At 55.1% G+C, this 17339-nt stretch overlaps 1 protein-coding gene across 1 annotated transcript in view; it reads left to right on the forward strand.

Moving 5' to 3' along the window:
- Positions 1–16119, forward strand: part of LOC119095867 (superoxide dismutase [Cu-Zn]) — a 28125-nt gene extending 12006 nt beyond the window's left edge. Inside the window, exons 2-5 of the mRNA XM_037218729.1 lie at positions 8524–8653; positions 9833–9925; positions 11784–11896; positions 14378–16119. Coding sequence (XP_037074624.1) covers positions 8524–8653; positions 9833–9925; positions 11784–11896; positions 14378–14524 — 483 coding nt within the window. The 3' untranslated portion in view covers positions 14525–16119. The remainder of the gene's footprint in view (positions 1–8523; positions 8654–9832; positions 9926–11783; positions 11897–14377) is intronic.
- Positions 16120–17339: the final 1220 nt, after the last annotated feature.

Consider the following 17339-nt stretch of genomic DNA (forward strand, 5'->3'; position numbering starts at 1 on the left):
TTTTTATTTTCTATTGGTGGAGTCACGCGCTGTTTGAGTCGGTTGAGTGGCCGTTGGTTTTCGCGTGAGACACCTGTACGCAGTGTTGCTGAGAGCGCGGCGCAGAGGCTCTGGAGCGGCTCGCCGCAGTGCCAATTACTCGTGCTCCGGTCACGCCGGCGCCCGGTTTCTCTCACCGAGCGCTGGCTGTTCGACTCCCGGTGCCGTCAAAGTGGTGCACGCGCGGAGCTCCTGCTTCGCAACTGGGTCACCGTTCGGAGCGAATTACGCCGCGCCGTACTGCGGCTAACCACCGGTGGCGCCGTGGAGGTGAGCTGTAGCAGCGGAAAACGCCGTTACACACCCATCACGCAGGCCTTTAGCGGATCTGGCGTCCGGCTCGTGGACTAAAGCTCTCGCCTCGTGGCAAAAATGGCCTCACGCCGCTTTCAGATATGCAGACGCTTGCATGCCTGCCCGACTCGTGCACCCCGCGCACATCAGGCGGTACTCGTGCACGCCCCGCACAACGGGCAGTAAGGCCGTGTCGAGGAACACAAATTCCGGGGGTGTTTGCCGACCAAGAATGCGGCTGGCAGACCGTACACATGACGTCTGCGTAGAGTGTTTGCGCGCAGTATTCCCAAAGCGGCAACCTTTCGGTCTCGAAAGCCGGCTGCAGCCTCGCGTGACGCCGCGCGTTAGTAATCCCCGTCGGGCACGCCACGAGATCACATTCACCACCGACGCCTGACGAGAGCGCGCGCTCGGCGCCCCCGCTCGCCGGCACGGAACCAACGGCGTTAACAGCGGACCCGCACGTAGCCTGCGGATACGCCGTGCTTAATGGCAGCGTTTCCCATCGAAGAAAGCTTCGGAAGGTAGTCGCCGTTGTCTTGGAGCATTACCAGTATTCCGGTGATGAAGTGAGGAACATAAAGATATCCGACAAGCCGGGTTAAAGAGCTTTTTGTGTTCACCGTTCCAAAGTACGTTCCCTCTCGTGGGCTCAGTCATGTAACACAATATGCGTCATTAGCGTTGACAAGACTGAGAGGCTTCCAGCAGGACGAGCCTCCGCCAGGACTTTTTGCATTCATAGGTCAAGGAGACACGTCTTCTCGCTTAATTTAGCATACACTGCGTGTTATTAGTGTCACCAAGGCCAAAGAGAGGCTGGCTCCAATCTGGCTCTTCTGGGAGGCCTTTACTTAGTGCGACTAAATCTCGTTCTGCGCGAATGTGAGACCATTTGGCTTTGGGTGACCGCCACCTTTATGCAAACCCTCTCGACTGCGCACCTCCTTTTTCTGGGTTTGTTCCAGTTCTGGCTGCCTATTTTAGCCAACCGACTGTAAGGCGCCATCTCATCAATAAGCTCGCATGCGCACAACGGTTCAATAACATGCCGATCTATTGCAGCTCACGGCTCGGTACCGCCCCACGTCCAGCCTCAGCGGATGTGACGTATTGGCTGGCCGTGTGGCCTCAGCAGGTCTGGCCTCAATGGGTCCGGTCCCAGCAGGCCTGGCCGCAGTGGGTCCGGTCCCAGCAGGTCTGGCCTCAGTGGGTTTGGCCTCAGCAAGCCTGACCTTAAGAGGTTTGATCTCAGGAGGTCTGGCCTCAGCAGGTCAGGCCCAGAGGGGTCTGACGCGTCGTCGCTGGCCGTGTGCGCCGCCGGCCCACCTGGCCGGAGATCGCGCCCTCCCCCGGCGACCGTAATCTACCCGTCGGAATAATGAGCCACATTTCGGTGGTGGAAAATGATGGTCGGCCCACGAAGCGATTAGGCGGCCGTTGCGCGCCGGTGAGCGGTGTCGGTCGTGTCGCACTGTCCTTCCCCATCTATCGCCGACGCCGGCCCCGGCAATCAGAGACGAGAGCTGGCACGGACACCTGCTGTCAAAAGACCATCAGCGCACACGTCCGCGCCGCCGCGGCGTGGCGCAACAGGGAGCCTCGGCGGGAACAGGGAACCTCGGCGGGAACAGGGAACCTCGGCGGCGTGCGGGTGTGCCGAGCTGGGCTGAGGGCTCTCCTGGCCCAGGGCCGCGCCGGTCGCCAGCGGTCAAAGTCGGCGAATTTGGCTGACGTGGCGCTGGGAGCGGCGGTTCCAGCGGGTGACGCGGGACACCACGGCCCTCGGCGACCACTCCGAGGCGTTCTTGCGCCACGGGTGTCGACAGTTTCGGTCACGACCGACAAAGGTGTGCCCGGTGCGCGTGATTTGTTTATGACATCGGCCGCGTGGGCTGGCATGAGCACCTGTTGGCCTTTGGCATCGGTGTGAGCAGGTGAATAAGGCTCATGCGTTACCTGTTGTCACTCTGAATCACGACTATCAGGTGATTTGTCCGTGGAATGAATGATGTTTGTGGCCGCTTTCTCGACGCAGTCAGTTCGTTACAGCTCCGCTACATGGCGAGGTTTACGTGCGGTCGTTACTCTTCATTTCCTCCTGGCGTCCTCATAAGCAACTGTCGACTGATTTCACATGTTTTCGGCGTTGGGAAAGCGAGAGTGAGCCGAAGGCTCGTACCCGTCCTCGCAGGCCTCAACCAGTTTTTACTTGTGCCCTGGAGCCAGATGGGACACTAATTTAAGTTGTGGGGCATCAGGGAATGCTCGTCTCTTTTTCATTCGCTTCCGCCCGTTATTGAAAAACAAGCTCGGGCGTTTCCCTCGAGATATCTGACCACCAGGAAAACGTTGGGAAGCCTGACAGATAAATTGGACTTCAGCACATTTTGCCTTACATACGTCTCCTTCTTCATCCAGAGGTATAGTTTCACAAAGTGGGTTGGGGGGGGGGGGGGGGTGGACAATAAAAAACAACCAAACCTACCCGCACAATTCGCCGAAAAACAGGTTTCTCCCCAAATTTGACCTCCTTTCTTCTCAGAACTGGTGACTGGATCCCAAGTTGCAGGCCTGTTGAACACGGACCTACACCCCTGGCCTTACCATCGTTTTATAACACGCATTTGTCTGTATTGTTTCCTTACCGTCTGTATTACGTCCTTATCTTCCTCATTAAAGAAGCGGCATGCAGTTTATGCGTCAGTTCATTGAAAACAAAACTGATCGCATGCGATGTGTATCGTTTCAACGGAATGCGCTTATTGCCCGCAACGTTTTGTACGACTTTGTAGCATTTCAGTTTTGCAATTACTCCCCCGGTGACTGTTGTGCCTTACGAGGACAATGCGGGTAATTATGGGGCTGTGCAATCTCATTTAGCCGCAAAACGAAATTCCCACATCCTGCAATTTCTTTCACCTTTCTCATCTTAATTAATGCGGAGTTAAGCTTGCTAAAGCGGTTCACGGCTGTCTGCCGTAGTCATGGCCGGGCAGCGGGCCTAAGGGCTTGTGGGACGTATGCCTGTAGGCAGTATGGCCGCGACTCTGGTTCAACCTCTACTTCGAAGGCGGCTCAGCTTCTGCTGCACGGCAGTGACGCTGCAGCGACGCGCCGTCAGCTGCGCGCCCTCACAGCACCGCCGCGTCTTCTCGCCGCCCCCCCCCCCTCCCCCCCCCGGGACCTGAGACTGGCCAGGCTGACCTGATGCTGCGCGGCTCTGGTGACATCAGCGCTAAGGAAGCGCCGCGGTCAGCTGAACTCTTTGCGGGCCTTTCTCGGCACAGTGATATATGCGTCACTCTGCCGCGGGAACAGGCCATGAGCAAACTCGCTGCCCTTGTGAAAGCCGCCACATGGGAATTGTGGTGCGCTGAGCCGCGTGAAAGTATATGGCGCCGGTTGATAAATGTTTGGGATTAATTTGAACTTGCGATGCTCTACAAGTAGTGCTCTTTATGAATCCTGTACAACATTTGGGGCATGGACTCCTATCATGTAACAATTTCTGTGCGACGTAACTTTAATATCTACCGCATTGCCTGGTCAACTCCCAGTAAGACTACCGTGGGATTTTCCCGGCTTTTTTTTTGTTTCCTCAGTTTGCATGGTCGGACGCAAACGTCGAGACGCAAAAGCTGGTGGCGCTAGCCCACAGCCTGTTTCCGACGAGGGTGCCCGTTCGTCTTGGTAAGCCGCCAGGTCCGGCGCGTGACGTCACACCGACGGCTCTTGGAGCGTCAGATATCCACATCACAATGCAATGAGCATACCAAGAGTCTGTCTTTACGTCATTTGTTTACGTGCGTTAGAGTGCTCTGCGGCGCCGTGCTGGTTGCAGAACATTGGTCGTGTGCTCTCTGTCGCCCCGATGTCACAGGACACCATCCGCTGCTTGCACCGGTGTGGCCTTGTTGGTTCGACTTCCTGGTCGACGCTCCCCTAAGCATGGGCTCTGAGGGGTGGAAAGGGACCAGTAAATTGAGCCGCCGGGTCAAAGGTTCGCTAACGTTATCGGAGATGTGGAGCGAAAGGGCCAAACTCGAGGTGCCAAGGATATATCGGCGCCGATTACAGTCGTCAACGGCAGCAGTCGCCGCCAGCTCGGCCACTGGACCCGCCCCGGCCGGGGCCTAGCTCAGGGCACGACCTAACTGACCCCTGGGCGCGGGTTAGACCCTTTACCAGGCCGTGCCATTGGGCCGGCGGTGGTCACCGGTGGGGGCGCCGGCGCCAGACAGGCGCGGCCTGTTGTTTGCTGGCGCCGGATCGGACGGGGCCGGCAAGCGTGGACGTGGCGACAAAATCCCAAATTTTCGGCGGAAGGTGACGCCTTTGACCGACGGATAAGAGCTCTTTTTTTTGCCTTGCTCAGTATTTTTGTCATTTCGGTCACCCAGTGATGAAGAGACTTGACTGCCCGTTGATCTCGGTCTCATTTGGTGCTTTGGTGAATATATTTTGGCCTCCATGGTACCTTTGGCCGACCTGATCCTGACGCACTGGGCGTCTGGGCGTTGTCCAAGTCCTGACAACTGCGGGCCCGACTGCACTGAGTGGCAAATGATGACTCATCTCCTTCCAATCGCTGCTATGTGATGGAACAGTAGCAGTAGTTCGGCAGCATGACGCGGGAAACACGGGAAGGAAGGGTTTTTGGCAGGGTGTGTCGCTAAACAGCCTCATTTATGTTACTGAAAGGATTGGGGTCCATCGAAAGCGATGACGTGCTCAGCTTTTCGTGGAAGGAACGAACATGGCTTCTTAAAAAAGTCTTCCTGCATTCCAGCAGACAAATTATTACCAGCTGTACGCTCTGCCGCCGCCAGTAGCACGATGGGCTAAAACGGTATCCTAAATGAAAGCACTTTTAACGAATGGAAGCCTACCAAGTGAAGTTGGGGTGCCGATATTCATTTTTGGCTGTTTCTTTCCCGTTAACGTTCATGCGACCAGTGTTGGATTGCCAGAAACGTGGAAGCTCAGCCCTCCTGGCTCTTTAGTCCTCGCGTCCCTGACTACGAGTCTTCTTTGTGCGGTAAAATGGGAGCACAAAGTACGACTCATTCGACGATTAAAGTGCCTTAACTAGTGGTTCCCGATGACAAAGAGCACACCTAGATTCCTCACGTCGAACTCGATCGGCCTCCAGCTTTCAGCTGTCCTGTTAAGCCCCATTGTCGAAACGGGCTTTGGGTGGATTCTGATTGGACCATTTTATTAGTTGAGGCCGACCCCCGCAGTATTATACGCAGCGATCTCCGCCACCTGAGTTGACGATTGCGGAAGGCGTGCCTCAATTACAGAGCACGTACGCGCCGCGTCAACAATTACAGAACAGGCATCGATTTATAACGGAACTCGACCACCTCTCCCGGCAGGGAACGCCTGCGTGCGTCCAAAGTTTGATTGCTTCTTGCGTGTTTTCATTAATACCTACCACCGACCGACTTGTCCCCTCCCCCCCCCCCCCCCGTGCAGCGCTCCGTCCATGAACCAGTTGCGGAATAGCTTAGAAATAAAGCCAATAGTACAGCAAACGGCTTTAATTGATGCCTTCCGATCAGTTTTGGATGATGATTTGACGATTTTTGATCCAACACTTCGAAACTGGGGTAGTGGGATGGGGCGATTCGACCTGCGAGCGTGGAGTCCTTGATCGAGTCCCGCGAAAGATATTTAGCTGGAGATTTGCGAGCGACTTGCCGTATTGACTCCGCCGTATTGACTATCGACTCTGCCCTGTCCCATGACCAAGAGGGCGGACGTCTGTGCCATCACCGCTGCTGAGTTCGAACTGCGCCCTCATTGGTAATATTTGTTTATTCTCGACCTGGCCATACTTGCTCCTTGCCTGCGTTCACGTTTCGAATTCAGGTCTCACGTGAACCCAATACTTTTAATAAAGACGGAACAATACAATCCAAGAAGTCGTCAAAATGTCAGTGCACAAAACCCCTTAAAGTCACGGACGTCTTAAATGAAATCGGGCACTCATGTGCAGTACCTTATTGGGTCGCTATTAGCCACAAAATTTAGCATGAGGCGTCGAGCTTCAGCTTCAGCGAGCCGAGCTATACTTAAAGTATATACTTATAGTATATAATAGCGAGGGCCAAAATGCGTATTGCTTTTGCGTTAGTACACTCTTTAAAACAAATGTGCAATGGCCTGTGCGCTTTAAATATTTCATACAAATTCCTTAGGTTAAGTTCACGTGAGCCTAGCGAAACGCTATGAATGTATTTCCTAATCACGTATTTCCGTGGTAGACTTCACTAATACCAGTACCCAATGCGCGATACAATCTTCGAGAATCCACGCATGTCAGACGCACGCGCCGCCGACGGTCGGCCCAATATCTGTTTGACCTGTTTACGTAAACTGTTTCGCGACCGCTTCCCACTGACACCACCGTGGTTACCGCCACGCCTGTGTCGCAAAGCGCCCGAGTCCGTCCCCACCCCGGTTGGACCGCGCGCGGCGCGCTGCTCGTGCTCGTGGCATATGTGGCGCGGCGGCCCTGCGAGTGTCAGTGGTGCAGACTTGACGCAAGAATATTACGTGCTAGGCACGTCGGACTCGGCGGTTCTTCGCCGCGGAGGGCTGATCAGGGGCCGACTTGCGCGGCTGCGGCGGCAGAGGCGTCGCCCGACCGGCAGTCGCCGCGGCTGCGTCGCGCCGACTTCGCCACGGACTCGTCCTTTCCGCGACGCTGAAGCGTTCCTGGTAGTCCCCCGTCCCCTCCCCTGCCCCCGCTTCAGGCGGAGTAATGACTGCTGTTGCTCCACTCCATCGCGTCCGTCCAGCTGCGCGAGACGGAAGAGCGCTCACAGCGCTGGCATCCGCCGTCGTCACGTGCCACTCAGTCATCCATGTCTTGACCCACAGCCGCTCTTGGCGGCGCAGTGGAGGACGTGTGCGTGCACCGGACCGTGTGTGTAGAGGATATACGTGTGCACCGGACCGTGTGTAGACGGTACACGCGTGCGTCGGATTGTGTGAGGGCGATTCTCCGCCGGACTGTATGTCCTGCACTCAGGACGACCGTCCAGGCCCGCAGTTTACTGGCATTGTTGCGATGAAAGGCGACTGGAAAAGTTCGGAAGTAAATTTCCGGGTGTTCGTTGACGGGTGTTCAGCCACATCACCTGTCACGCCTGTAAGGATGATGACAGAACCCTGACAGTTCCAACTGGACAAGCAACGCTGACTGGCTGAACTACATTATGCATGCGGTTGGCATTGATCAAACGAAAAGGAAACAGCTGTTACATGACACGGAAGCAGATAACTCAGAGCAATGCTGTTGTCCAATGTTTTCCCTTTGGCAATTTTTGGTGGTAAATGAGTGCAATTTACCTAAATCCAGGTTTATTTCAACAAGGTGTTTGATTACGGTGTATCCGATGTGACCGACCTGTCATTGCTGATAGCCGCGTCGGCATTGCAAAGGCCTTCCCGCCACCGAATGTCCAGCCGCTGACACCGGCGTCCGCCTGTCTGACAGTTTTACGGGCTCCCAATCAACTTTATCCGTCCGCTGTAGAGCTGTAGAGCTCTTGCGATACAGTCAGCGGCCGTCGGCACCTCGATAATGTGGCCGCGTGTACCGCGCGGGCCTGACCTTTTGATAAACCTCTTGAATACGCTCTTGAAGACATAAAGCCTGGTGTTAGGATATTGAGGCAGGGATTAGCTTGCTGGGCTGTAATATGTGCTGCTCAGCATCTTGGGTGCAGTGCCAGCGGCGGCGTCGGGTGTCCTTAGATGATCGAAGCAGTTGCCGTTCATGCCTGGTTCATGTCACACCATGGAGTTAAAATCAAATGATCCAAAGCGTGTGCGGCGGTTGCTCTCCCTGCCCGTGCTCCCGTACCTCAGCTTTCATCGCTACTGATGGTGCAGGGGTGGGCCGTGTGGTCAGCAGAAGTTTTCAGATGAGTATTTTTGTTAAGATTAGGGCTGGTTTAAGACGGTCATCGGGGAGTTCTCTGCCGTCGTTTTTTGTCGTTGGGTTAACTGAGGTGAAAGAAAAGACTTGACATGTGGAGCTCGGCTGATTTTCCCTCCCTCCCCCTCCCCGCACCACGCTCTCCGTCCGTTGTCAGGTTTGGCCTCCGTAACTGCGACCAGTGTCGACCTTTGCGACGCAATTTGACCGTGTGACCCCTCTGTCGGCAGGACGTACCCACGATGATCCCGTCGAAGGCGCAGTGCGTGCTGCAGGAGGCAGGCGCGGGTAACAGCGTCAGCGGCACAATCACCTTCCAGCGGATGGACGACAGCATCATGGTCACCGGCGCCGTCTCCGGTACGGACGTCGTCTAGACTGGCGACGGGGGCAGGCTGTCGGTGCCCACTGCCGTGTGCTTCCCTACACCACCGGCCCGGATACCGCTCCACCTTTTTCCGTTGGCCGCACTGTATTCTCCAGACTCCACCGTATGCCACTTGTCTCTCCCTTCCCGGGGCCGCCTTTTGTGCCTGTCCGTGTCTTTCTGGGCGTGGTTTCAGTTGACATCTCTTAAGGCGTTCTTGTATTTAAATGAATCACGAGCTTAAGATCGGGGATCATACCTTGTGGTCAGGTGGTGCTTTTCTTTTCAACAATCTGTGTCGCTGTGTCGCTTTTTCGTACGCTCATGCTTGCGTGCCCTTCTGCCACCACCCCTCCTCTTGTCACCATTCCTTCCCTGTCCCTTCCTTCCTTCCCTGTCACCGCTACCGATCTCCCTTATCGCAGCTGTCCCGACCTTCCTTCACTTCTAACCGTACTAGCCGCAAAATTGGCCGTGAGGAGGTAGAAGGCATTCGCCAGTGTGTGAATTTGGCGAGGGCACGGCGCCCGCCGAGGAGAAATTGTCGTAGCAGCGGGGGAATCAACGTATAACGACCGATTCTGTGACCGTGGGGCACATTAACTCATCCATCACGCCACAGCGGGGAACCATTGATCACAGTGATCACTGTCGCCCCACGAGACTCTCGAGGCCCAGTCTTGCAGGTCCCTCCTGACTCCAAGTAGCTCGTTCAAGTCACTAACGAAGTGTGAAGTTCTCAGCGGCGCTTACGAATGACTGGCCTCTGCGCGGGCCAATCGGCCGCCGTGGACACCGTCCGGAAGGGTTGTCTGTCGCCAAGCGTCCGGCGCTAACGAATTGATCGCTGCTGGAAACTGCCGGGCTCCGTGACGTCATATCTGCTGGCGTCGCGTTGGCCTGTGGCGCCATCTGTGGTGTTTTCTTTCGTGTGGTTGCCGCGCGTGTATCCGGTCCGACAGAGGCATTTTGAGAGAGCTGCTCCGCGTCCTCATATATAGAACCGTCCTCTGTTCTCCATGCATTCGGAGAAATTCTTCCAGAATCACCAGCGGCCCCCATCATGCCGGGCCCTGAACTTCCGGCATGACGGAGGATTGTTGCATCCTCAATTCTGGTCGCATGCCATCACCCCTGGGCCCTGCATTACACTGGTCTTGTGGCTGTTGCAGGTCTTAGTGCTGGCAAGCACGGTTTCCACGTGCACCAGGTGGGCAGCACTGATGACGGATGCCGCGCCGCCAAGGGACACTTCAACCCGTTCGGTGAGTGGCGCCCGACGACGCCGCATGCCGCTCCGGCCGACCGCTGGCGCCAGCTCCTCCGGTGCACAGGCCGTCGGCAGAGGGGAGTGGGCGGGGCATGCCGTTGGGGGGGGGGGGAGGGTCAGAGGTGTGGCTTCTCCGGTACAGCGAGGCCGGAGACGGGGAGGTGGGTGCGCCGGGGCTGAGTCAGAGTGCCGTCAGGAGCGGCTCGTATGTCCGCCAGTGCAGCAAGGTCGGAAGAGAAGGGGAGGGGGCGGGGGCTGGGTGCGCCGGGGCACTCCTACCAGGCCCCGTTCCTTTCAGCCTGCCGATCGGCACGCGAAGCAGGCGTTTGTTAGGATGCACTCAATTGCGATATGAACTCTGGGTTGTCTGAAAATTTTGGCAGAACTTCTGCCGTTATGACTTTCTACCACAGTGTGCAACGTCATCCCGCCATTCCCATGTGGTAATACCTGCATGGCATACGTTGTTCATACAGCCACCGAATGGCTTTTTGACCGCTATACCGCCGAATGAATGAACTATATCCCTAACTTGTCTCGAAACAGCCACAATGGCTCGGCGTCCGTGGTGGCGTAGCATTTGGTACTAAATAAGCACGGCCTGTACCAGAATCCGGCTATCGGTACCAGAATCCAGACCGCATGCGGCTAGATGCTGGCAGCTGGGAATGTTTGCCTGCTTTGAGCACCTTGCAAAACATTTTCCAGCTGGTGGCGGCGAAGCGTCACCGGTCGGAGCTGGCACCCAGACGTTTGGGCTGGGGCCGGTACGGGCACGGCGCCATGGCCTCACCTTGGCACCAGCCGGTCCTAGTCAATACACTAATACGTTCATTGTGTACTTTCGTTTCAAGCGGATATACCAACATGGCAGAAAACATGGATTTGTGTTTCTAGTGCACAGACAAGCATCAGAACAGAATTATTTTAAATAAAAATATCGACCCGGACCGGCGCCCCGGGCTAAAAGAATTGATCCAACCTTAAGAGGTCCTCACGGATCGGTCAGAGGTTTGGGGTTGATTTGTGGATTTTTTAATTTGGGGGTAAATTTTGGGTTCGAATTGGATAGGGACATTCCCAAACGAAATGCGTAAGGATTGAACTGGACTTAAGTTTTGCTAACATGAACAACTTGGTGCATGCTGAAGAAGTTACACTTCCAGAATGTGTTTTATAAACTTAAAGACGAACGCGGCCACATCCATAACACTTGAAATTTGATACACTGGGAGAAGTATGTCAGTGTAGTGTAATCATATGTGGGAAATATTTTGCATCGGTGGTTCGCATTGAATCAAATTATGATTTTCGAAAAAGGCTGATTTGCGAGAGAATGGATATTGAAATTGCTGAATTGGACCGGGCTGGATCCTGACAATTCATGTCATGAAAAGCAGACTGGCTCATGCCTTCGGAGCCGACCTATGCTGGCCGTGTGTTCCGGAGATGACCTGTGCTGGTTGTGTGCTCCAGAACTGGCCTGTGCTGGCCGTGTGTTCCGGAGCTGACCTGTGCTGGCCGTGTGTTCCGGAGATGACCTGTGCTGGTTGTGTGCTCCAGAACTGGCCTGTGCTGGCCGTGTGTTCCGGAGCTGACCTGTGCTGGCCGTGTGTTCCGGAGGTGACCTGTGCTGGTTATGTGCTCCAGAACTGGCCTGTGCTGGCCGTGTGTTCCGGAGCTGACCTGTGCTGGCCGTGTGTTCCGGAGTTGACCTGTGCTGGCCGTGTGTTCCGGAGCTGACCTGTGCTGGCCGTGTGTTCCGGAGCTGACCTGTGCTGGCCGTGTGTTCCGGAGCTGACCTATGCTGGTCGTGTGTTTCGAAGGTGACCTGTGCTGTCTGCGTGTTTCAGCCAAGACGCACGGAGCTCCGGACGCCTCTGAGCGTCATGTGGGTGACCTGGGTAACATCGTGGCTGACTCGAGCCAGCTGGCTAACGTCAACATCAAGGACAGCGTCATCAAGGTGAGGCGTCAGTCAGGGTCAAACCGAGGGGTCAGCAGTCGTTGTCAAAGGAGAGGTCACCTCTCCTTTCAGAGTTCACAGGGTCAAGGTGAGTTTTGTCAGTCAAGGTCAATATGCGAGATCACCAGTGATCAAGGCGAGAGGTCATTACCCCGGTTATGATCACAGCAAAGCCGATGGCTCAGCCCAAGCAGACAATATATCGAATGTCCATTACACATGTCACCCTTAGATGTCGAAATAGAGTGTGAGCATGAGTGGGAGTGAGAGCGAGAGCGAGAGCGAGAGCGGGACAACACTCACGCAGGTGTCAAAGAGAGTTCTGGGCACCGGTTGAGTCGCCTGCTGAACTCACCGATTTTCTTCCTCATTGCTAACCACCAGGGCCACTAGAACAAAGGTTAATAACACGCACACCGCTAATGGAGGTTACGGACACAGCCTCGGGCATCTGTTAGGCCCGTTCTCCTCGTCTTCGGATCACGCTCTTATTGATGCGTGTGTTCCAGACGTCCTTGGTTATCCGCCGTCCGGTAAGAAGCGTCCCAGAAAACTCAGACCTTGATGGGCTTTTGTTGACACCACTGTCCTGGCCTGTGGACAGTGGAGCGGTTTCTACTTTTTACGGGTGGTAGGACAGTGGTCTGCGATGGTCGCCTAATGCAAGCCCGACGGTTGTGTTAGCCCCACTCCGTCAGACCTGTGCGTCACTGCGAGCTTTCTGGGTCACAGGGGGCACGTCTCGCGCGGCCGTGCCGTGTGGTCCGGTTCGCGTGTGATGCGGAGTGATAAGATAAGACACGCGGGATGCGTGTTAAAAGACCTGGCGGCTATTGATTGTGGCCAGGCCTCATTTGTGGCGCGGCACGTGATAGTTCAAAGGGCCCCAGCCTAGAGGAAAGTCCAGGTTATCCTTTCACACTGTAGTTAGAGAAATGGTAAACTCTATGCTTTTCCATTCTGCTGAGCTGTCACGCAAATTGACGGCTGCCTCACGCCACTCAGCTGTAGGAATCCTCGCGGGAGAGTGCGTTCAACTGAAGACGCTCGAACCACAGTTGGAACTATTTCTTAAATGGCACGGTACACTGCGCTGTGTACCCGCCAGTGGCACGAATACACTCCACGGCCGCTCCCGTTTGGCCGTGAGCTTCGTCACTCCACGTGACCACAGCCCGCGGCAGGCGCCGTGGGGGTCGCGTGACCTCGCCCCGCGGCGGCCGCTGACCTGCTGACCTGCGCAGCTGCCGTCCCTGTGCCGCGTCCCAGCTGGCCAGCCTGGGGGTCATCCCCGCCATAACACTCAAGATGCGGGAGGCTTTGAAACGGCTTAAATGCGAGAGCAGGCGCCACTTGGTCACGGCTGCGTGGGAATGGAAGACGGAGGGGTCCGAGTGGGAATGGAAGACGGAGGGGTCCGAGTGGGAATGGAAGACGGAGGGTCCGAGTGCCAGAGAGACATTTATGACCTGCTGCAACGCCACGTGACTGGGCCATCTCAACGACACTTCGTCTTCCACGTTTTGTGAAGGGCCTCTGCCAATGTCGTCTCAAGAGACAAAGTTTTGAGGAGTGGTTACAAAAGCTTTACACAGCTGGGTTGGCACTCTCCCGCCAGCACCTGTCCAAACAGCACTTCTCACACATCCTCTGGCAACCATGACGCTGTAAGGCTGGCGCAGACATCCCACCTGCCTGGTATGCCTTGTTTTCGGCCGAAGGCGCTCCAGAGGTTTGCGGAATGGCGGTAGCGAATTGTTTCGGAGCTCCAACCTGCAACGTTCTGGCGTGGTCTATAGCTGCGTCCGGTATTCGGGGCGTCACCGCGTCGTGATGGTCGCTGATGGCTGATACGCTGTCCTAGCCTTCAAACATTGGCGCGTCACGCTGTGGGGTGTCGGCCAGCGGTGTCGGCATCGTACAGCGACATCGTCGCCCGACACCTTCCTAGTCTGATGACTCGGGCGGATTCGCCCGCCTGGAGACGCGCTCTATCCGCGCACGTGCGCAATCACGCGCCAGCGTTTACACTGCGCTTCCTTTCGTCCTGATGCCCTCGTTTTTGGATGCCCGGGTGCAAACATTCTAGGAAAAAATCCATTGAAACCATGAGTTTTTGGGAAGTGTCTCCATCTTGTGCACACGGACACACACAGGCGCGCCCGGCGAAATGCACGCCAATTTTGGACGTATGGAAAGTGCGGGCGAATGCACATGGCTTGGAAACACGGCAGTAAAGTGGTGAGCTGCGGCCGCAGGCTTACGTCCCCGGATGCGGTCCCTGCGTTTTTACGATGCGGTGTCCATGTTCACCCACCGCCTGAAGCTTCCGTGGCCCAGGCGGACCGTGAACACTGCTCTCGCACAACGCTCCATTCGCACGTCTCACGCCACCACGTCACGTGTCGCTTGCCTCTCGTGTGTGACGTCACACTGCTGTGGACCGTTTCCTGTTGTGACGTCACGCCGTTGCGCCGTCAGTTCGCCGGCGACGCCAACATCCTCGGCCGGGCGATCGTGATCCACGCCGGCGAGGACGACCTCGGTCTCGGCAACGAGAGCGACAGCAAGACCACCGGCCACGCCGGCGCCCGGCTCGCCTGCTGCGTCATCGGCGTCATCAACTGAGCCGCCGCCCCGGGCGCCAGCTGCCTGTGACGTCAGCGGGCAGGTGCGACGTCACTGGAGATGGGCGACGGCAGCGGAGAGGTGCGACATCGGTGGATATCTGTGACGTTGTCGGGAGCGTGCGCTAAGTCCGGTTGCGCGTGGGTACAGACTGTGGCAACTGCCAGTGAGTGTATCATCGTGTTTATGTCGGTCGGATGTGTGACGGCATTGGTCAGGGGGGCTGAGTGGAACTGTCGGTGTGTCGTGTCGCCCTCATTGCCTGCCGTTGGGAACGTTGTTGGCGATATGCAGCGCCTTCTGGACGCCGCAACAAACGGAAAGGCGTCATGATGACGAAAGTGATGTGCGATGTGTTCACGTTTAAGTCCGTCCCCGTGGCTTTCACTGTGAGGTAGCCGTAGGCAGGCAGGTATAGTTTTAACCCGGGACATAAACAACAGAAAATATCGTCAAGAAGAGTCCATCGCGAAAAGCCTCGTGAAATCCCAAAATGAAATCCCAAGCCTCATGAAATCCTAGCATCATCGCTGCTGCATCGTGCTTGTATTGGCTTTGGTATGGGTTGCCAGGCACTGTCATTGGAGAAAACTCGCTACCGAAAAGGAACGGCGAGTGGTTTTCGATAAAGCTCAGCTATTTTTATTCGTGAAACCTGGAAAGTGTGTTTGTTCAAATATGTAGGAGCCTTATTTCACGGCTGGCTCGTCTGCTGACGTGCATGCGCTGTAGCCGCCAACACAAAGGGACGGTATTTGCCGTAGTGGAAATTATCTAACAGCTGTTGCTCTTCGTTGGATGGGACATTCCTGAACGCTGGGCTGCAAAATCTGACATTTGGCCGCCATCCGGATCGACTTGTGCTCAGTGTTGAAGTTCATTCTTGTAAAGCTCGTGTTTTACGTCCAATCACCGCGTTAAACGCTTCTGTCTTAAACGAGCACAAGATGCTGCTTTCCGATTGCGTTACTCAGTGTAAGTTATGGTAGCGATGGATTAATATTTAATTACGAGATGACAAGTTGCATACTGTTTCGGGTCCACGAGTCAGTTCATGGCGTGTCTTGTGTCAAGGTTGTCTCTCCAGGGGAGCGTTCAAGATTAAAGCCGTTCGAACGCAACCTGGACTGTTTCGTGGTTGATGGTCCGTGTGCTGGCGATGGCTTTTGGTGTGAGATCTGCGAATGAATGATGGCACGGACGCACGGAAGTAAAGGAAGAAAGTGCTCTAGCAACAGCAGTCAATACGAAATACCTGACATATCGTTACAAATGGCGCTTAGTGCCAGTGTACAGCGTAGCACCTTTCCGACATGTAGCCGTTTAAGCATACTCTGCACTCTTCCTCTTGCGTGTTCAGCACCCTTGCTTGGTTGGCTTACGCAGGAGAGGAGCTTCGAACTTGCATTCTCAGCTTGGATTGTCTCGTGCGTGTGTTCGTCTATTTGTTTCTCGTGAGCATCCCGCCAGTTTCGCGCTCCGTAATCAAAATGATCGGTCATTTCTTCCGGGCGTATTGGCGACCGCAACTATCGTGAAGTGCTTGTAAACTCTGGACAACAATGAGATGACAAATATACAGTGAGTCAATTGTGCGAGTAGTGTTTTCATTTGCACTCTACATCGCTGTGTGCAAAAGCTACCAGCCACTCTCATAAACATCCAAGCCTTCCAAATGTGAGTGTGGGCATGTAGCAAAGTTCATCGGCGCGGACAGAGCGCGTTCACCATCTGAATGTGCGCCGCGCATCCTACCGCCGCCCGCGTTCAGAACGCGGCGCGTTTTCGAACCATACAAACACACAAGTAGGGGAACTGTCGACTGCGGCGGCCGGCCCCGAACGGTCATTACCTGGTGAATGGCTGCCGGTTGAGTGCTCCAGTGCGTCGAGCGGCTCTCCCAGCCATGTGTGTTCGGAGCAGGTCCACGGGCGCTGCCAGCTGGCGGACGACAGGTCGAGCCTGAGCCGACTACAGAAGCGAGGACGGCAGCGGTGCCACGTGGCATGAGCCACGTGAGAAACGCCCCCCCCCCCCCCCTCCACAAGCCGAAGTGCTGTCAACATTGATTTGGCGTGTTGAATAATCGGCTTTTCTTGTATATATTTCATGACTGTGTAATTAGAATTAAGCCTGGCGAAAGATTTAACTTTGTTTTGAGAAGGAGGAGAGATGGCACTGCGGTTAACCTCTAAGTCCCAACCGGGAGGGTAAACTTGTGGATTATTCATGGAATGTCTTTGCTCACCGCACCATTACAATGTGCGGCCTAAATAAGCCATCAGAACTCTGGCAGGTATCGGATGGATTGATGCACATGTTACAGATCAAACACTGAGCTAGTGCAGCAAAAGAGCAAGCAGATGGCACAAGGTGAACATAGAGAATACATCAAGAGCAGGCCCTATAACTTTAGACGTATGCACTTAGAAAATGTTGTGGCTAGCTTTGTAGTTGTATTTGTATTTGCTAGCTCGAAATCCATCCATCAGCCTGCTTTTCAGGTACTCTGCTCGTTACAACGTTCGCTAACTTTGGTTGGTTACAACACGTGCTGGTTACAGCAGATTACAAAAGTACTAAAAATGCGATACTCCAAATATACTTTAAAATACGATACTATAGGATACTGAGCTGTAAAACAGGATACTATAGAACACCACAGTTTGAAACACGTACAAAGAACAACGATGAATCCAATAAATGTTCTCAATTGCCAAAAAAAAGAACGTGCCAAACTCCGCGTACACACACGAAGATGTGTGCAAACAAACTGCAGGTACATGGGACCCACAAAGACACCCAGCTGTGCCTC

The sequence above is a fragment of the Pollicipes pollicipes genome, unplaced genomic scaffold (genome assembly GCF_011947565.3).
Source record: "Pollicipes pollicipes isolate AB1234 unplaced genomic scaffold, Ppol_2.1 Scaffold_4219;HRSCAF=4965_pilon_pilon_pilon, whole genome shotgun sequence".
Taxonomy (NCBI): Eukaryota; Metazoa; Arthropoda; class Thecostraca; order Pollicipedomorpha; family Pollicipedidae; genus Pollicipes; species Pollicipes pollicipes.